This window comes from Podarcis vaucheri (genome assembly GCF_965113315.1).
Source record: "Podarcis vaucheri genome assembly, chromosome: 10".
NCBI classification, from domain to species: domain Eukaryota; kingdom Metazoa; phylum Chordata; class Lepidosauria; order Squamata; family Lacertidae; genus Podarcis; species Podarcis vaucheri.
The window spans coordinates 2,665,187-2,682,096 of NC_138748.1; the positions used below are offsets into that span (position 1 = coordinate 2,665,187).

Below are 16,910 nucleotides of genomic sequence, written 5' to 3' on the forward strand. Positions count from 1 at the left end.
CGCCCTCTAGAGATAACCATGGGGAGCGCAGGATTTTAGTTCGGCTTCGACTGCCTGGCCAACCCGCCCTTCCCCCACTTCGCGCTCTTCCTCATTTGGAAAACGTGGCTTGCTTTTTGTTCAGTTTTTTAAAAAACAAACAAGCCCATTTAACACACTGCGTCTGTGTGGGAGACAATAAGAGCTCAAGGCTTCTCGGTGACTGCAGCAGTGAGCTCCCCGCTGGAGCGGCTCCACTTTCCAACCCGAACATAAGAAGAGCCCTGCTGGATTCGGCCAGTTACTCACCTAGCCCAGGATCCTGTTCTGACAGCAGCCAAGCAGATGCCTCTTGTGGGGGAGCAGGAGCAAGACAAGAGCGCCTAAATCTGTCCTAAATCTCACAACTGGGTCTGTACCTACCTCACATCCACAGCTGGCTAAGGATATTTTAGCACCTGAGGTGAACCACAAAATGGTGTCTTCCCCCAACAGGAAATAGAATGAAGTGAAGATCTACATCAGGAACAATGGGGGGGGGTGAAGGGTCAAATCAACCATCATGTTGATGGCTTTTCAGCTGATTCCCTGGTGGCCTGCTGGAATGTGGAATTAACCAGGGTTATCGACTGTCTGGCTCCGAAGCGCCCTCTCCGATTGCATGGAGCCCAGACAGCCCTGTGGTTTCCCCCAGAGCTAAGGGTGGTGAAACAATTGCTGAGACGGCTAGAGCACTGGTGGTGGAAAACTCATTCTGAATTGGACCGGACACAGGTTTGAGCTCAATGTCAAGCCTACCAAGTGGTGATAGCAACAGCAAAGAGGACCTTCTTCACCGCCTCTATTGCATCTGCATAAAACAGCAGCAGGAGACTCAGGTGGCTCACAATTTAATGGAACCACCTTTGCCATTGGGGCCTGGTAAGGACCCCAAGATCTCCTGCAACGATTTTGAAGGGGGGGGTTTTTTCCAGATAAAGTCGGTTGGATTCAGAAAGAGGTAGACTCCACCATGGGAGCAGGGCCATGTCTAGAGCCCTGTTTAGTCAAGGGTCAATTTCAATCTGTTACATCCAAGGACATGGACAGGCTCCTTGGACAAGTAAAACCAACCACCTGTCTCCTTGATCCTTGCCCATCCTGGCTTATAAAAGAGAGCCAGGAAGGAGCCCCGTCCTTGGCAGGGTGGGAAGAGACCAGCCGTGGCTCCTCTTCCCCAAGGGCCGGATTGGGGCGGCTCTTCGCAGCAGGAGCAGCCAGGCTCCCGGCAGTGGCGCTGCCCCGGGGATCCTGCAGCTGCCCGAGGCGACCTTGCCCCCCCCCCCGCCCGGCGTCTGCCCCTCTCTCAGCCCCGCTGCTGTCGAAGAGCCGCCGCTCGCTTCGATTCTGAATGTCTCTGCTGCTTTCTAAATGCAGCTCTTTCCAGCCTGAAAGCAAGAACTATGGCGAATCTACACTCGGTATATCTCTATTAGTAACCCGGGAAACGCGGTTCCCTCCCGCCTCCTCCGCCCGCCACTTCCAATACCTGACATTGATTGGATCAGCGATAATATTTGCCAAAGAGCTGGTCCAACCAGAGTCGGCTTTGTTGACCAGCTTTGTGACGATTGGTTTTCTCTCTCGCCTGCCTGGCCTCCTGGGCTGAAGGCAAGCGGGCGGGCGGCGCCAGCCAAGCTGCCTTTCATTGAGCCACCGAGACGCTTGTATGGCAGTGGCCCAATCGGGGTAAGGTTTGGAGTCCCGCCCCGCCTGTTGATTGGCTTGTCAGCCTGTCCGGAGGTCAGGAAGATGGAGCGAGGCTCTGGAGGAGGCGGAAGGGGCCGCAGATGAGAAAAGCCGAGGGGGCTTAAGGAGGAAGCCCGGCGGAAAGGAGGCAAAGCGATCGGAACGGTAGAAACCACCAATAAATGAGTCGTGACATAGCGCTTCGTGTTTCATTTGTTTATGAATATTTTAAGATGCTAATGACGCTTCGGGTCGCCCTCCTTGGCCCCTCGAGGGGCGGGTCGCTCTCCGCAGCTTCGCTCCTGGTTCTGCTCACTGGAAGAATTAGTTTCTCAGATGTCATTTCTCCTCCTTCCTCCCAGTTCGTTTTCCTTTCTTGTTATGCCTTTTAGACTCTAGGCCCGAGGGCAGGGCTGTGTTTTATCACTGGCATTTGGCCGCCAAGCAGAATTAAACAAATAACCCTTTCCATAGCTCTCATTATGGAAATGGTGATTAACTTTTTAAATTGGATGGAGGAGGACGTGCAGATGGCAAGAGGATAATTTCTTGGCTTTGTGAGGGCGCTTTGCTGTATCTTTGGGAATTATGGTACCTTCTTTCCTTTCTTTTAGATCTCAAACCAGCCTTGCCCTCAACAAAGGAGCGTCCAGGCAAAGGGATGAAGAAGGAGCAAGTGCTGAACTGTCAGTTCTCATGCTGGTACCCTCATTTCAAGAGTCAGACCATCCGCAGGTGAGCGAGAATCCTTTGAGGCAGGGGCTTTCTGGACTGCCTAGGTATGAAGAAAGGGTATTCAACTTCCCCATCCTCAAATCAAGATATCCGTGACCAATATTTAGAACACAATATGCATTTCTTAATGTCAGCCTCCACATAGGTAGAAGTGATGGCCCCACCCCAAGGCTCCCACACAAATAAGGACCTATTAATTAGGGTTGTTTTGTTTTGTTTTCTGTTAATGCATTTCCTATGAATATTTGCTCATTCCACATTCACAGTACAGATTTGAAAGGGGGTGGGTGGGTGGACTGCCACTCATTAGTGACTGTGGAAATTGCTGGCCTTAGCTTGTGATCTCCCATATCACATTGTTTGCCCATGCAAATGTATTGCAGAAAGTAAAAGCTGTTCACTGGGACAACAAATATATTGGTGAATCTCCTTGACCGCAAATAGCAAATGACTGTATTGCCAGCCTGTTTGGAGTTACCAAGTTCAGTGGCTCATGGGACTGGGAACTCTAGTATGTAGTGACATAAAACTAAAATATCTGAGACAGTGTTCTTCAAGTTTAAAGACAAAATACTATTGTAATAAGTTTATATGAGTTTTGCTTCTTTAATAAAGTCTTTGTACATTTTCCCCTCCCTCACTTCTCTGCCTTTTATTTTTTATTCTTGGATGAAAAAGAGATTTTCTTCCTTTTAAAAAATGTGTGTATTAAGTTGATATGGTTAATATTATTAAATCACTTTAGTGACAACATCTATATGGAACATAGATAACTGGTATATTTTATGTCTTCGGTTTTTCATGTTGTCCTAAATTCGTTTTTTTAATCAATTCAGTATCATACTGCCACTGCCTCAGAATGTAAAAGATTATTTGCTGGATGACGGAACCTTGGTGGTTTCAGGAAGGTAAGAAATTATTAGTATTTTAAAGATCATTATAAATTATTGCTCTGGCGTTTCACTGATACTTCAAAGAAATTGCCTCAGTCATTTTTCTCTCTCCTGTTTTGTGTGGTGGGCATGGCTTTAAAGTCAGAGTAAATTGATTCATATGTTTAATCTAGTGTTAAAACAAAGGTAGAATAATGGCTCTCATAGTAGTCTTTAGCTCTGGCTGCAAGTGTGGCTACAGCATGCAATTAGAAACCATAGATGTGACCTCAATACATTTATTGTGTCCAAAGTTTTAAAAAGTTATTGATGTGAGTATTGGGTCTGAGGGATACTTGACCTTTTTTGTTGTCTGCAAGGTCTATGACTGAAAGTATCCTATCTAAATCTGAAAAGTCAAAGGAGTGAGTGCATTATGGGACAACTTTTAAGGGTGGTGGTAAAGGTAAAGGTAAAGGTACCCCTGCCCGAACGGGCCAGTCTTGACAGACTCTGGGGTTTGTGCGCCCATCTCACATCTATTGGCCGGGGGCCAGCGCTGTCCGGAGACACTTCCGGGTCACGTGGCCAGCGTGACAACGCTGCTCTGGCGAGCCAGAGCCGCACATGGAACGCCGTTTACCTTCCCGCTGGTAAGCGGTACCTATTTATCTACTTGCCCCCGGGGGTGCTTTCGAACTGCTAGGTGGGCAGGCGCTGGGACCGAGCAGCGGGAGCGCACCCCGCCGCGGGGATTCGAACCGCCGACCTTTCGATCGGCAAGCCCTAGGCGTTGAGGCTTTAGCCCACAGCGCCACCCGCGTCCCAAGGGTGGTGGTAGTGGTTATCTAAAAAGTGTCTTTGTTCTCTTATATAGTGTTCCTGATTTGCAGCCCTTTCTTTTTTTAAAATAAATATTTTTTATTAATTTGTAGCATATAACATTTTAAAGACATACCACACAAGTTATTACACACATATCCTTGTTTGGACTTCCTTCAGCACCACCTCTGATAATCCTCTGTCTTAATTATTTCTCCTGCAATTCTTAACTTAATATTGCCTTTACATTTTCTAACCAATCATTTCTCCCTTTCCATTTTTACAATATTTCTTAAATTACTCCTCACATAACTTCTTGTAATCCTACAAACGTAATCTGATCATCACAAACACTTTTCAAATACTCCATAAATTTAGTCCAGTCTTCGGTAAACCTCTGCCGCCGGTCTTGGATCCTTCCTGTTAGCTTGTCTAATTCTGCGTAGTCGATTTGCAGCCCTTTCTATCCATACAAGCAATGGAGCAAATTGACTCTTTTCACATATATGAACCAAAGATAAAGTCTGGATTGTTGTATCAAAAGTTACTGGTGGCCAAATGTGAGAAGCCATGGCATAAACTAAAATGACTTGTTGGTTGGGAAAATGGCTACTTGATTTTGGAGCTTCTGTGTTTAGTTTATGTGGCATATGGCTCGGGGCTTACATTTTGCATTTCTAAAGCTCCAGTCACCTTAAATTAGTGCATTCTGCAGAAGTAAAACCTTATCAACTTGTTAGGCTATTTCAAGTTCTGTACCCTTGTGACTTGAAATTAATAGGTTTCAGTTTTCCTGCTTCTATTCTAGGGAAGATCCGCCAACATGTTCCCAAGAAGATGATGATGGGGAAGAGGCAGAGGAAATACAGGTTTGTACAAACTGTGATATACTCAAGCTCTGAATACTGATATTTCTGTGTCACCCACAGGTACCATTACCAGCTTATAACCCAAAGTTTCCCCTTGTACTTTTTAAAAGTTGGCTATTGAATTGGAAAACAAAGCAATATCTTATTCTCTAGCCTGCTTCCCCACCCACTACACAGCCAGTCCCTTTTTATGTGCTTTTACTTGCTGTGCAGTGCAAATGGAATTCTTATTTCTATCTTCATGTTGAAACCTGCCTTTCCCATCCACTGTAGAATAGTTTTACGCAGCGCTGCCAACTTGAATAAAATATTGGGGTGGTGGGCAAGTAAGCCCTGCCCTGCATAATCCATCCCGTGATGTGGTGCATGGACACCATTTGAACGGCAATTCCCATCAACTTCGGGGGGCTCAAATATTTTATTGGAGGTGCAAAGACCCCTCAACCCCTAGGAGTTTGCTCCTATGGCTTTGGGATAGCTGCAAACATACTTTTTAGAGTCTGTGCCATGAGCTGCTCAGGCACACTCCACTAGTTGTCGTTATCATTCATTCAGTGTCACCAAAGCTCACAGAGGTGAGGAGATCTACAGCAGCAAGAGAAAAGGGAATCCTCCAAATAGAGAGCTTTGATGAGGTAGATTTCCTACCACCACCTCAATTTTAGCCAAATATACCTGTCTGGAGGTCACATGTGACCCCAAACTGCTTCTTGAGGTCAGTGGATGGAAACTACAGCTAAACCTTGGGAGCAAAGGTTGTTCAACAGTGGAATAGACTGGCTCAGGAGAGGGAGTGTCTTCTCCCTGGACAACAGCCTATCAGAGATGCGGTAGTGGTGCCCTACATTGCACATAATGCAGTGAACAGGGAGGTGAGACTGAATGACTCCAAGGTCCCTTCTGCCCCCCCATGATCTAATGGACCTAATACAAAAACATGCCCAGATTGATTGATTGATTTATTTCAAACTCTTTTCTTTCTTCAGTGGTCTGATGATGAGAATACTACAACACTTACGGTAAGGCCCTTTTTTTCTTTAATTTTTTTTGTCCCAGTGAATGGTCTGAAGGCATTTGAGGCCACCACCTTCCTGAATTTAAGCAGTTCTGGTGCTGATTTTAGTGCCTAGATGAGTGATGACTTGGAAACCACAGCCTTGGGTTTCGTTGCTGAAAAAAGGCAGGATATGAATCTGCATATTGTACTAATTCAGGGATTGTCTAATCAGATACAGCTGAGCTGCTGGGAAAATATGTATACTGATGGGCAGTGGCGTAGCGTGGGGGGTGCCAGGGGTGCCGGCCGCACCGGGCGCAACATCTGGGGGGGGGCGCGAGTCCAGAGGGAAGGGACAAGTTCCTTCCTCCGCCGGGCTCCCCGCCGCCACCGCCAGCCTTGCGCCCTAGCGTGTGCGCGCCCCTTGCCGCCGCTGCGGCTGCGCTCCACTCACTGCTCGCAGGAGGAGCAGCCGCTGCAGCAGCGCCGACGCCGCCACCGACGTCTGGCCGGGCACGGGCAGCCTCCGCACCCCGACGCCGCCGCCATCCCCTCGGCCCAGCCACAGGCGGCGGCTGCTTCTGCTGACTGGGAGGGAGGAGAGCTCCAAGGGGCCTCGCCGTGCCCTGCGCTCCCCAAAACCCTCCGAGAGGAAGCCGGCGGGCGGGCGAGGGTCTCCTGGCAGAAGGGGGCACCACTGGCTCCGGCTCTCAGCGCAAGTCTCAGCCGCGGGGGGGGGGGCGAGGATGGAGCACGGCTGGAAGCCCCCGGACCCGGCCAGGAGGAGGAGAGGCGCTCGCTAAGCCCGGATCTGGAGCTCCACCTACAGCCCAAGGAGAGGAGGGGGCGGGGAGGTGCCCGAGGGGAGGGGGCTTCGGCTGCCTCGGCCCGCGGGGGCTCCGCAAATAATAAATTTAATAAATTCCTGCTGAGCCTTTGGGGGGGTCCTTGGCTCCTTCACTCGCCCCCAGCCCCAGTGGCGTAGCGTGGGGGATGCAGGGGGGCCGGGCGCAACATCTGGGGGGCGCTCGCTCGCACTCGAGTGCTAAAATCCACAGGTTAGGGGGCGCAAATTACTTGCCTTGCCCCGGGTGCTGACAACCCACGCTACGCCACTGCTGAAGGGTTAATTGTATTTGCCATTAGTACTAACTTTTATCTGACCAGAGTTGCATAAGAACTCTTTTCATTAGGTTAGAAATTGAACTAAACTCTACTTGTTCCCAGAAAAGGCAATGGCTCGACATGGTAGTCCATTTAAAACTAAATAAAAATGTAAAAATAAAGTGTGTACAACCTTATTAATCAAATTAAATAGCATTGTATTTAAAACATAACGATTGCTTACATAAAGTGGTTGAAAATATATTTTTGAGAAATAGCTGCTTTGGGTCAAGTTCTGCATTAACAATCAGACCAAATAAGAACCTCAGAAGAGCCTGTTGATCAGGCCAGGGGCCCGGCCAGTCCAGCGTCCTGTTCTCACAGGGGCCAGCCAGGCGACGGGGGGGGGGGGGAAACCTGCAGGCAGGATCCGGGCGCAAGAGCAACTCTCCCCTCCTGTAATTTCCAGCAACTGGGATTCAGAAACATGGCTGGCTCTGACTGTGTAGGTAGAACCAGACTAGTAGCCATTGATAGTCTTCACCTCCATGCATTTCTTCTAGTCACTATCTTGTGTCGTTTCCAGTCAACCCCCCCTTTTTTTTTGCTTTAGCTATGAACAAGCAGTATTTTCTACAAAATGGATAAGGCCTCATACACACACGTTGTTCCTGAGGCAATTTCATCCGATAAAAGTATGAATCCCACGAGAGAACTAGGACATACAGTTATCAATACTGCATTCTTAAGCATCTCCATGTGCCATGTGGCAGGTGACTTTCAGCTCACTGAAATTTTGGAAGGAAACTTTCCAGTTTTTCTTTTCTTGTTCTGTCTGAGCTCCTTGCTCAACACCTTCATCCCACTTGCTCTTACAGCCATCTTGACAAGCATAACAGCAGGGCCAGACCTGGAGAAGTACCGTATTTACTCAATGGTAATGCACACCTTTTTTGGCCAAATTATGTCGTGAAAATTAGAGTGTGCGTTAGATTTAATGCCGCATTTACATTCACCAGCAAATACTTTTTTTGTTTCAAGGTTTTGAAAATTGAGGTGCACATTAGATTCAATGGAGCATGAGATTGCAAAAATACGGAAGGATTGGGCCTCAGTGATGAGTAGTGAAGTGAGGAAGTGGGGACTGCCTTTCCCCCCTGCTCCAGAGCCAGTGGAAGTGGGTTTGGATGCCCAGAAAGTCAAGAGAAATTTGTTGGTCTTCCCCCCGCTCCTATCCCCTGGTAGTTCCCTCCATTTTGTGTCTCTGAACATAGCCAACAGACAATGTGGGGTAAATAAAATTTACAGCACTTTTGCATTATTACAGTTACCATTATCCTTCATTGCCTCATATGAATAGTTTGATTTCAGTTATTACTATTACTGCCTACATTCTGCATAATAATAAATAAATGCTGAAGTGTTTGGGTTGTAGATGATTTCAAAATCAACAAGCAGGAGGGAATCTAGATCAATGAAAACTGAAGGGAAGAGGAAAGTTATGAAATCTTATTGTTTATCAAACCTGTGCTCTGAAATTAAACAGTGGATGACATTTGTAAATACTGGCTTTAACATGACAACTTCAATGGTAAGTCATTTATCACCGTCTATGAATATCTTCATATTCCCAAAACAATTTATTCCATTTGATGAAGAGAAAGAAAATAAAAAATGCAAGAGAGCCCACAAACATCTCTAAATCTGTTCAACCCAGGACACATTTTGTTTTTCACAAGCTTCTCATTTTGTTGTTGTTTGTCTAGGCACCAGAATTCCCTGAGTTTGCACTTAAAGTTGAAGAAGCAATTGGCTCACTGGGAGGCAGTGTCTTTCCTAAACTTAACTGGAGTGCTCCAAGGGTGAGAACATGAATTAAATCCTAAATCAGATGATTTAATGATATTTTGTTAAAAAATAAAGGATAACTATTTCTTTGAGCTATTTGGGAAGTGAAAAAAATAATTACACTGAAAAGAGCTAGTGGAGATAGTATAGCAATGCTTAAGAGCAGCTTGGGAAAGGGAGGATGGCCAAAGGATGTAATAAAATTGTCTCTCACGCAGCATTTTCTGCTGACGTTTATGTATCACATTTGAATCCTATCCTTTACTGAAGAAGCTTAGGGTGGAGCACATGGAGCAATCATGTTTTAATCTTCACAAACACAGTGAAGTACTCTGGGCTAAAAAACGGTCTCTTATCCAAGGCATGCTAGCATTCCTTGGCACCAAAGAAGGATCTGAATCTAGATTTCCCACATCAGAATTCAGTATTCTACCCAGACTAGCTTTGATGCCACTGTGCAAGGTTTGGTTAAAGTGTGCTTAAAATAAAGTTTGTTTTTTAATTTTTAGGATGCTTACTGGATAGCATTGAATAGTTCACTGAAATGCAAATGTCTCAGTGACATCTTCCTACTTTTCAAGAGTTCAGACTTCATTACTCGAGATTTCACTCAACCGTAAGTTTTAAAAAGATTAGTCCCTGTTCTGATTCAGTACATGATATCCAGTCACAGAACACTTCAGGATTTGGGCTTCGGCCATTGGCCCTTAAACTCTGACTTATGATTTGCATCTTGGAAGTTTAGACAGCCAATCACGTTGGGAGTGGGAGTGGCCCAGGCCTCCAGAAATGTATATAAGCAGTTGCTTTGCCTCTGTTGTCCAGTTCTGTAGTTCAATAAAGGTTCTTGCTGTTATCAATATGTCTTGCCTTGTGGGAACCCACCTACACTTCAGTTACCCACCTATCTCTCTCTCTCTCTCTGTGTCTGTCTCTGTCTCTCTCTCTTGGCTTCTCAGGTTACTAAACCCCACTCCTGCCCACCCCCAACTAACTCCACGTCCCACTCTTAATTTTTCTGCTCCCTCTTAACCAGATCCCCTTATTCTACTTTGAGGTTATTTCTCTTGTTCCCACTTTTCAGCCTTGAGTCATCCTACATCTCTCTCTCTCTCACCATCATCCCTGACATATTTAGAGGCAAGTATTGATCACCACAATTGTAATGCAATATACTTCAGTGGGAAACCTGTGGCCCTTCAGATGCTCTTCAACTACAACTCCTATCACCCTTGGCTTTGTCCATGCTGGCTGGAGCTGGTGGAAGTTGGAGATCAGCAACCTCTGGAGAGCCACCCCTGAAATATAAGATTAGTTTCGTTTTTCACATTGTATTGCCGAAGCAGTCTGTTTCTTGATTACCAGGTGCTAAAGATGGACAACAAAGGAGAGCTCTTACCTTAAAGTGGGCCCATTTGAAGCATATTGCTGGATCAGAGAGACCTTTGGTCTGATCCCAGAAGGTAGTTCTAGTGTTCTCACTAGCCCTATGCTAGAGTTGGCCAATGTGCTACCCTCCAGGTGTTGGATAAGGTTAGTCAGTGAGCAGTGTACCCCAGCATGCCATTTGTTCACATTAAAACACAGTTTATTTTAGCTATGGCTTTATGCAAAGCAGTCCTGCATTTATCAGGGTCCTCAACTGTTCATGGGGTTCTACTTGCATTCAAACCTTGTCCATGCAACGTGAGAAGGTCTGGGATGTTGCCTCCCATATAGGCGGACATTGGGCATAATGTTCACACAGGGCTTGTTGGAAAACAGGATAAACATGTATCTCTCTTTCAAGATGTGGACCTGAATAGTTAAACTACCTCTCAGCAAATGTGCTAAAATTAAAACATCCTTATGTCAAAGAATCAAAACTCGGGACGTGATATTGAGCTCATAAGAGAAGAGAGTGCTCCAGGGCTGAGCAAGTAGAAGTACATATGGGATGGAATATTGGACTGTGGGAGCTTAAACAGTGCATTCTACACAGAAGCAAGTCACATCAGATTCAGTGGGACTTGCTCTCAGCTAAGTGTGGATAGAATAACAATCTGAATTTACTCAAATGTAGAACAGACATTCCTCTGTCCTATCCAGAAAAGGCTTGCACGGTAAGTGCTCCAGATCTTCAGATTAGGGGAGTTAGCACAGTTCTCGACTTTTAGATTTTTTTCTGAAATCTGCTACACATAGTTCTTAGCCGAAGGTTGAATCCAGTGCTGCATGAACCAAGTTGCACATGCTCTGTAGGACTTCCCATTTCTCTCTGCCTGCCCCCCAAATCTGCTCCCAGCAACCCTCTGGAGCAGTTTTGAAGGTGCGTTGTTGAGGAGTTGAGGGTCCGGGGAGGGGAGGGGAAAGTTCTGCTGCACAAGCAGAAGTTGGCTATGAGAGTGGAAGAGCAGCCTTATACACAGCCCTGAATGCTATTCTCTGCGTCAGGGTCATGCCAGCCATAGTCCTCCATAAAGGGAACTATTAAGGGACAGAATGTAGGATCTTTTTTCATGACATTTCCAAATTTGCATGAATATACCTAGTCAGGATCTTAAGTTAATAGCCCTGCTGAGCCACAAGACCTGTCTTCATTAATTAAGATATTGATTAAGCTTCAACACCCCTGACAAGAGAAAATGAGAAATGTTATTGTTGTTCGGAAGGAAAACGCTGAACAAGTGGAAATTGGGTACATTTATATATCCTGTTAATTTGAATCAGCTTATAGATTTATTTTATTTTATTTATTTATTTCTCTCTCTTTTTAAGCAGCACTTAGTCTCTGTTTAGTGACATGGAGAAAGTTCTATAATTTAACTGCTCCAAAGAAACATAATACTAATGGAAAATATATGATGATTATTTTATATTCCTACCCTGCATAATAAATGACAATGGCTTATTAAAAAACAAGTTACCATTTTCTGAGAATTACTGGACTAGAAATAGAATCTTTTGCCATTGTTACTGAGCTATATTGTCTGGTCTTAAGGTGCATATTCCTGAATCTCCTAGATACACAGATCCCACACTGGTGTAACAAAATCACAGAATTGTAGAGTTGGAAGGGACCCCAAGGATTATCTAGTGCAATCCCCTGCAATGCAGGAATCTCAGCTAAAGTATCTGTGGCAAGTATCAGTTGAGCCTTTATCTTACTTAGAAGCTCAACTCCAAGTGGAGAACACAACAGTGAAGCCATGCTCTGACGAGGTGCCTTGAATTCTCCTCTATACACAGACACATGTAATTGTAAAGGTTATACAGACCATGCTATCTGGAACTGAATTCCAGACCACAAAAGGGGAAAGGATACAGCTTGGCTTTATTTGATAATGCAGTAACTACAAGTGCATATTCCACATGGTCTTGGTACAATAACTTTGCCATCCAGGCTCCATGACAATAAATGTGCCCACGAGGCTCCAGCAACAACAGGGCATCATTGCCAAACAACAGTGTCTCACTGTGTACTCTGGACATTTCAGGTGAAGGGTATGGCCAGCCCTTCTGACCTTAGATGGAAGCAAGACCTTTTGACGGGCCCAGGGTGAGGCTTCATTGATGGAACAGGCAGACCTAATGAGTGTGTGCTGGAACTGGTGCATGAGGAAGTGAAGCTACGACAGTACGTTCTGTGAGACCTTCATGGTTGTGTCCATGGCCCCCTGCTAATGTTACCGGTTGTCACGTTCTGTATAATTTGTCTCCTGGCATCACCTCTGCTGCTGCAGGTGTTCATCCCCACGCAAACTCTGAACTGTTGACTTCTTGCCACATGGTGTGCTTAAACAGCTTTTGCTGGGCAATGCGCTCCTTTCCCACCAGATCCCTGTCTTCTGTGAAGAGCTTGGCCTTCAGCTCCCAGGCCCTGTATTTAGGCCTCAGTTGATCCCACAGACAAGGATTCATGGGGGAACGCAAGAGCTTAAAGCAGTTGGCCTGAGATGCTGGTTTGGAGTTCAGGTGTGACACGCCAGTCTCTCGGGGTCCACAGCCTGCTCTTCGCCAGATGAGGGTCTTGTTTCACCTGGGAGAGGTGAGCAGCCTGCTCAACACTGTCTTCATAATTGAGTGAGATAAACTAACATTTTTTTCAACTTCTGGCTATCCTCTGCTCAGAAAAAACTTCTGATAGTTGACCATCCTCAAACCGTTTTAAATGTTTCCCAGGTAACAAACAAACAAAACTTTCGTATTGAGAGCCTCAGAGTTTGTTTTGTCAAAGACATTGGTTCAAGCAATTCAGAACTGTTCTCAGAATTAGAATCTTGGATAACTGAGGGAACTTCCATTCAACTGTGAAGAGAAAAATTCTTTCCCAGTAGGTTTCTCTGCAGCCTGTTTTGCCCGGAGGGGTTTTGGGGTGCCCAGCAGACATACTAAAGCTGGGTATGGATGGACTGCACATCTGCTAAACATCCAAAAGGGGGCAATGTTTAGCTGAAACAGAATGTCATTTGTCCTAATGTTCTCAGGATTTCAGCAGATTTGACAAACTTAGTTTTCCTTGGAGAACAGCTTGTGGTGGGCAGTTCAAATTTAGTTCTGTCATCTTTGCATTTGGGGGGGGGGGCTACAAATCTTTTTGCCATCCCAAGGGTGTCTGAAAGCATATAATGCAGCAGCCTTGATGATACCGTGCTGATCTCAGCCTGGTACCCGGTGTTTGAATGGGAGGCCACTTAGAATCATAGAATCATAGAATCATAGAGTTGGAAGAGACCACAAGGGCCATCGAGTCCAACCCCCTGCCAAGCAGGAAACACCATCAGAGCACTCCTGACATATGGTTGTCAAGCCTCTGCTTAAAGACCTCCAAAGAACTCCACCACACTCCTTGGCAGCAAATTCCACTGTCGAACAGCTCTTACTGTCAGGAAGTTCTTCCTAATGTTTAGGTGGAATCTTCTTTCTTGTAGCTTCTCCGGAGCAGCAGAAAACAACCTTTCTCCCTCCTCTATGTGACATCCTTTTATATATTTGAACATGGCTATCATATCACCCCTTAACCTCCTCTTCTCCAGGCTAAACATGCCCAGCTCCCTTAGCCGTTCCTCATAAGGCATCGTTTCCAGGCCCTTGACCATTTTGGTTGCCCTCCTCTGGACACGTTCCAGTTTGTCAGTGTCCTTCTTGAATTGTGGTGCCCAGAACTGGACACAGTACTCCAGGTGTGGTCTGACCAGAGCAGAATACAGTGGCACTATTACTTCCCTTGATCTAGATGCTATACTCCTATTGATGCAGCCCAGAATTGCATTGGCTTTTTTAGCTGCCGCGTCACACTGTTGGCTCATGTCAAGTTTGTGGTCAACCAAGACTCCTAGATCCTTTTCACATGTACTGCTCTCAAGCCAGGTGTCACCCATCTTGTATTTGTGCCTCTCATCACTTGAGAACCCAAATGTATTTATGTCGTCTTCAGTGGAGGTTTTGGAGCAGAGGCTGGCTGACAATCTCTCTTGGAAGCTTTAGTTTAGAGGTTGGCAACCTAAGGCCCATAGGCCGGAAGCCCAAGGCCCAGGAGGGTTGCTTAACTAGCCCATGAGCTGCCCCCGAACTGAGCCGCCCACTCGGTGAGTCCCGAGTGCTGCGCAGTGTGCTGCACAGTGCAGGGACTCTCTTCCGCGGCTCCGGAAATCATTTCTGCGCAGGACGCGATTTCTGGCGTCGCACTGCGCTGGTCCGGCCCATGGAGGATCTCCGCGGGAGTGATCCGGCTTGTGCCCGGCAAGCCTTTCCGACCCCTCTTTAGCTGAAGTTCCTGCAGTACGGGGGGTGGGGACTAGGAGGCCCTCAGGATCCCTTCCAACTCTAAGATTCTATGATTCTATTTGCAGAACAGAGACGTGATGATTCAGCTGGTATTTTTCAAACATAGTATTATATCGTCAATGAAAACAAGAGTTTGAGATGGAGTTGGTTTATTTTCTGCATGTTAGCTATCCCAAGTCCCCACTCCATGTTCTGCACTAAGCTGGTGTTCTGTGTATATCATCAGCCTGTGCTGTTCACAAAATGTCACTCTGTTTGCAAATAACGATATTGGTATAGTCATGCAGTACTTAAAACTGGCATTTAAGGGTTGTCAGCAGAACAGACTTCTAATGTGCATGGTGGAAGTCTAATCACACAATGTTGGATTCCACCCTAATTTTTCCTCATGTAATTTATTTTAAGAGTGACCAGATTTAATGAAGTATTTACAATTACCATAAAGATATAAAGAAAATGCATAATTGTTGGCAGTCACGGAACTTCCTATGTTCCTACTGAGATGATTGCTACTTGCCAGATGTAGGAACATAATTGAGACCTAAGTAGATTACCAGCTTTCTCAAGAATAATTATTAAGAAAGTAGAGAACCCACAAGAAATAGAAAATAGGATTGTTCAAAAAGATAGAAGGAACAATATAAAGACTAGCTCAAGATAACGTGACCTGGAGTTACTTCAGTTACTTTAAAAGCACAACTTCCTATTCCTCTGGAACACAGAGATGTTTGAAAAGTTCCTGTGTTTAATGGATGGGTATTTGGTGACTCTCGCAGTGATCTGTATTTCTTTCCTGTGTGAATTTTCAGTATCCCTGTCGACACACCTCTGCTTCTGTTATGCGACTGCTCTTTGTTAAACAGTTCTAAGTTATTTCAAACTTCTGAGGTACCCAACTTGGCATAAAATACTAGAGGGATGCTGCTGCTTGTGAAATATGAGTGGGCAGTGTCTGGGAACAAGGGCTGGGCATCTATAGGAACTGACTGGGTAAAATCAATGTAGCTTTCTACTGGATGTTTTGATTCCTTGATTCCTCAGCTTTTCAAGCACCTGCCTGATAAAATTATGCCTTGAAACAGGCTCTCTTGTTAAAAGCCACAACTCCTGTGTGTTTGGATTGCACACACACAATGTCCTGTTTAACAGAATTGCACAGTGTAATCTCTTTTGTGTGAACAAAGGGATGTTCTGGGCTTGTAAACAATGACAGACTTTTCCAGTATATGTAAAGCTGCATATACCGGTAATTAAATTGAGCATGTTCCGGTTTGTGTGTGTGGTTATTAATAGTGTTTATTTCTTCCATGCAATAATTCCTCCATACCCTTCAATACAATATTTAGGTCTTTCAGGGGGATTCCACTCTGTATTTTTTGGCTGGAAGTACCTGATGCCACCCTGGGCTCCTCTGTGAGGAATGTATAACAAACAAACATATAAATAATGCTGCTAAAAGCAAGATGGATTTAGCTCTGTAAGTTGCCTCAATAAGAGGCTATTTGAGAACAGGCCATGCACTCTGGCCACCTCCGTGGGGAAAAGCAAAGTATGTGTAATAAATACAAATAAGTAAGTAAAAGCTTGACTTTAAACCTTAATAAATAAGTCTTCTCTAGATGGAGAATAATGCCTGTAGCATCTAACACAATCAGGTGGCGCCTGTGATATCTTCAACAGCCCCAGTCTTCACACCCCTCAGATTAGCAGGCTGCCTTGGTAGGGAAAGGATAGAAGAAGGAACTGTGTTCTGCGTACTCCCAAGTAATGTTTGCTCCTGGAGGCGCATCTCCTTGCGTGCTAACCTTTCTGCTTACAAGACATAACTAATTTTTTTTCTTTTTTAATGAGTTGATGATAGGAGGAGAGTCTAATGCTGTTTTCCATATCTTGATTTTACGTCTTGATTTTTAACATGCTCCAGAACAGTGTTTTTCAACCTTTTTTGGGCAAAGGCACACTTGTTTCATGAAAAAAATCACGAGGCACACCACCATTAGAAAATGTTAAAAAAAATAACTGTGCCTATATTGACTATACATAAACTTACCGGGCTGCTGACCTCCTCACCTCACGCTGCATCTGCGGCCTGGTCTGGATCCGGATGCGGTCTCTCTGCAGTGCTGACTCCTGCCGAGTCCTGGTCTCCTCCTGCTCCGGTCCTCCTGGTGACTCGAGTCGCGACGCCTT

The 16,910-nt window shown here is 45.5% G+C and overlaps 1 protein-coding gene across 3 annotated transcripts in view; it reads left to right on the forward strand.

Moving 5' to 3' along the window:
- Positions 1-2,281: 2,281 nt before the first annotated feature.
- Positions 2,282-16,910, forward strand: part of CDC123 (cell division cycle 123) — a 51,002-nt gene continuing 36,373 nt past the window's right edge. For all 3 annotated transcript variants that reach the window (XM_082240156.1, XM_082240158.1, XM_082240157.1), the window contains exons 1-6: positions 2,282-2,442; positions 3,279-3,350; positions 4,945-5,005; positions 5,992-6,024; positions 8,873-8,968; positions 9,464-9,570. In XM_082240156.1, coding sequence (XP_082096282.1) covers positions 2,369-2,442; positions 3,279-3,350; positions 4,945-5,005; positions 5,992-6,024; positions 8,873-8,968; positions 9,464-9,570 — 443 coding nt within the window. In that variant the 5' untranslated portion in view covers positions 2,282-2,368. The remainder of the gene's footprint in view (positions 2,443-3,278; positions 3,351-4,944; positions 5,006-5,991; positions 6,025-8,872; positions 8,969-9,463; positions 9,571-16,910) is intronic.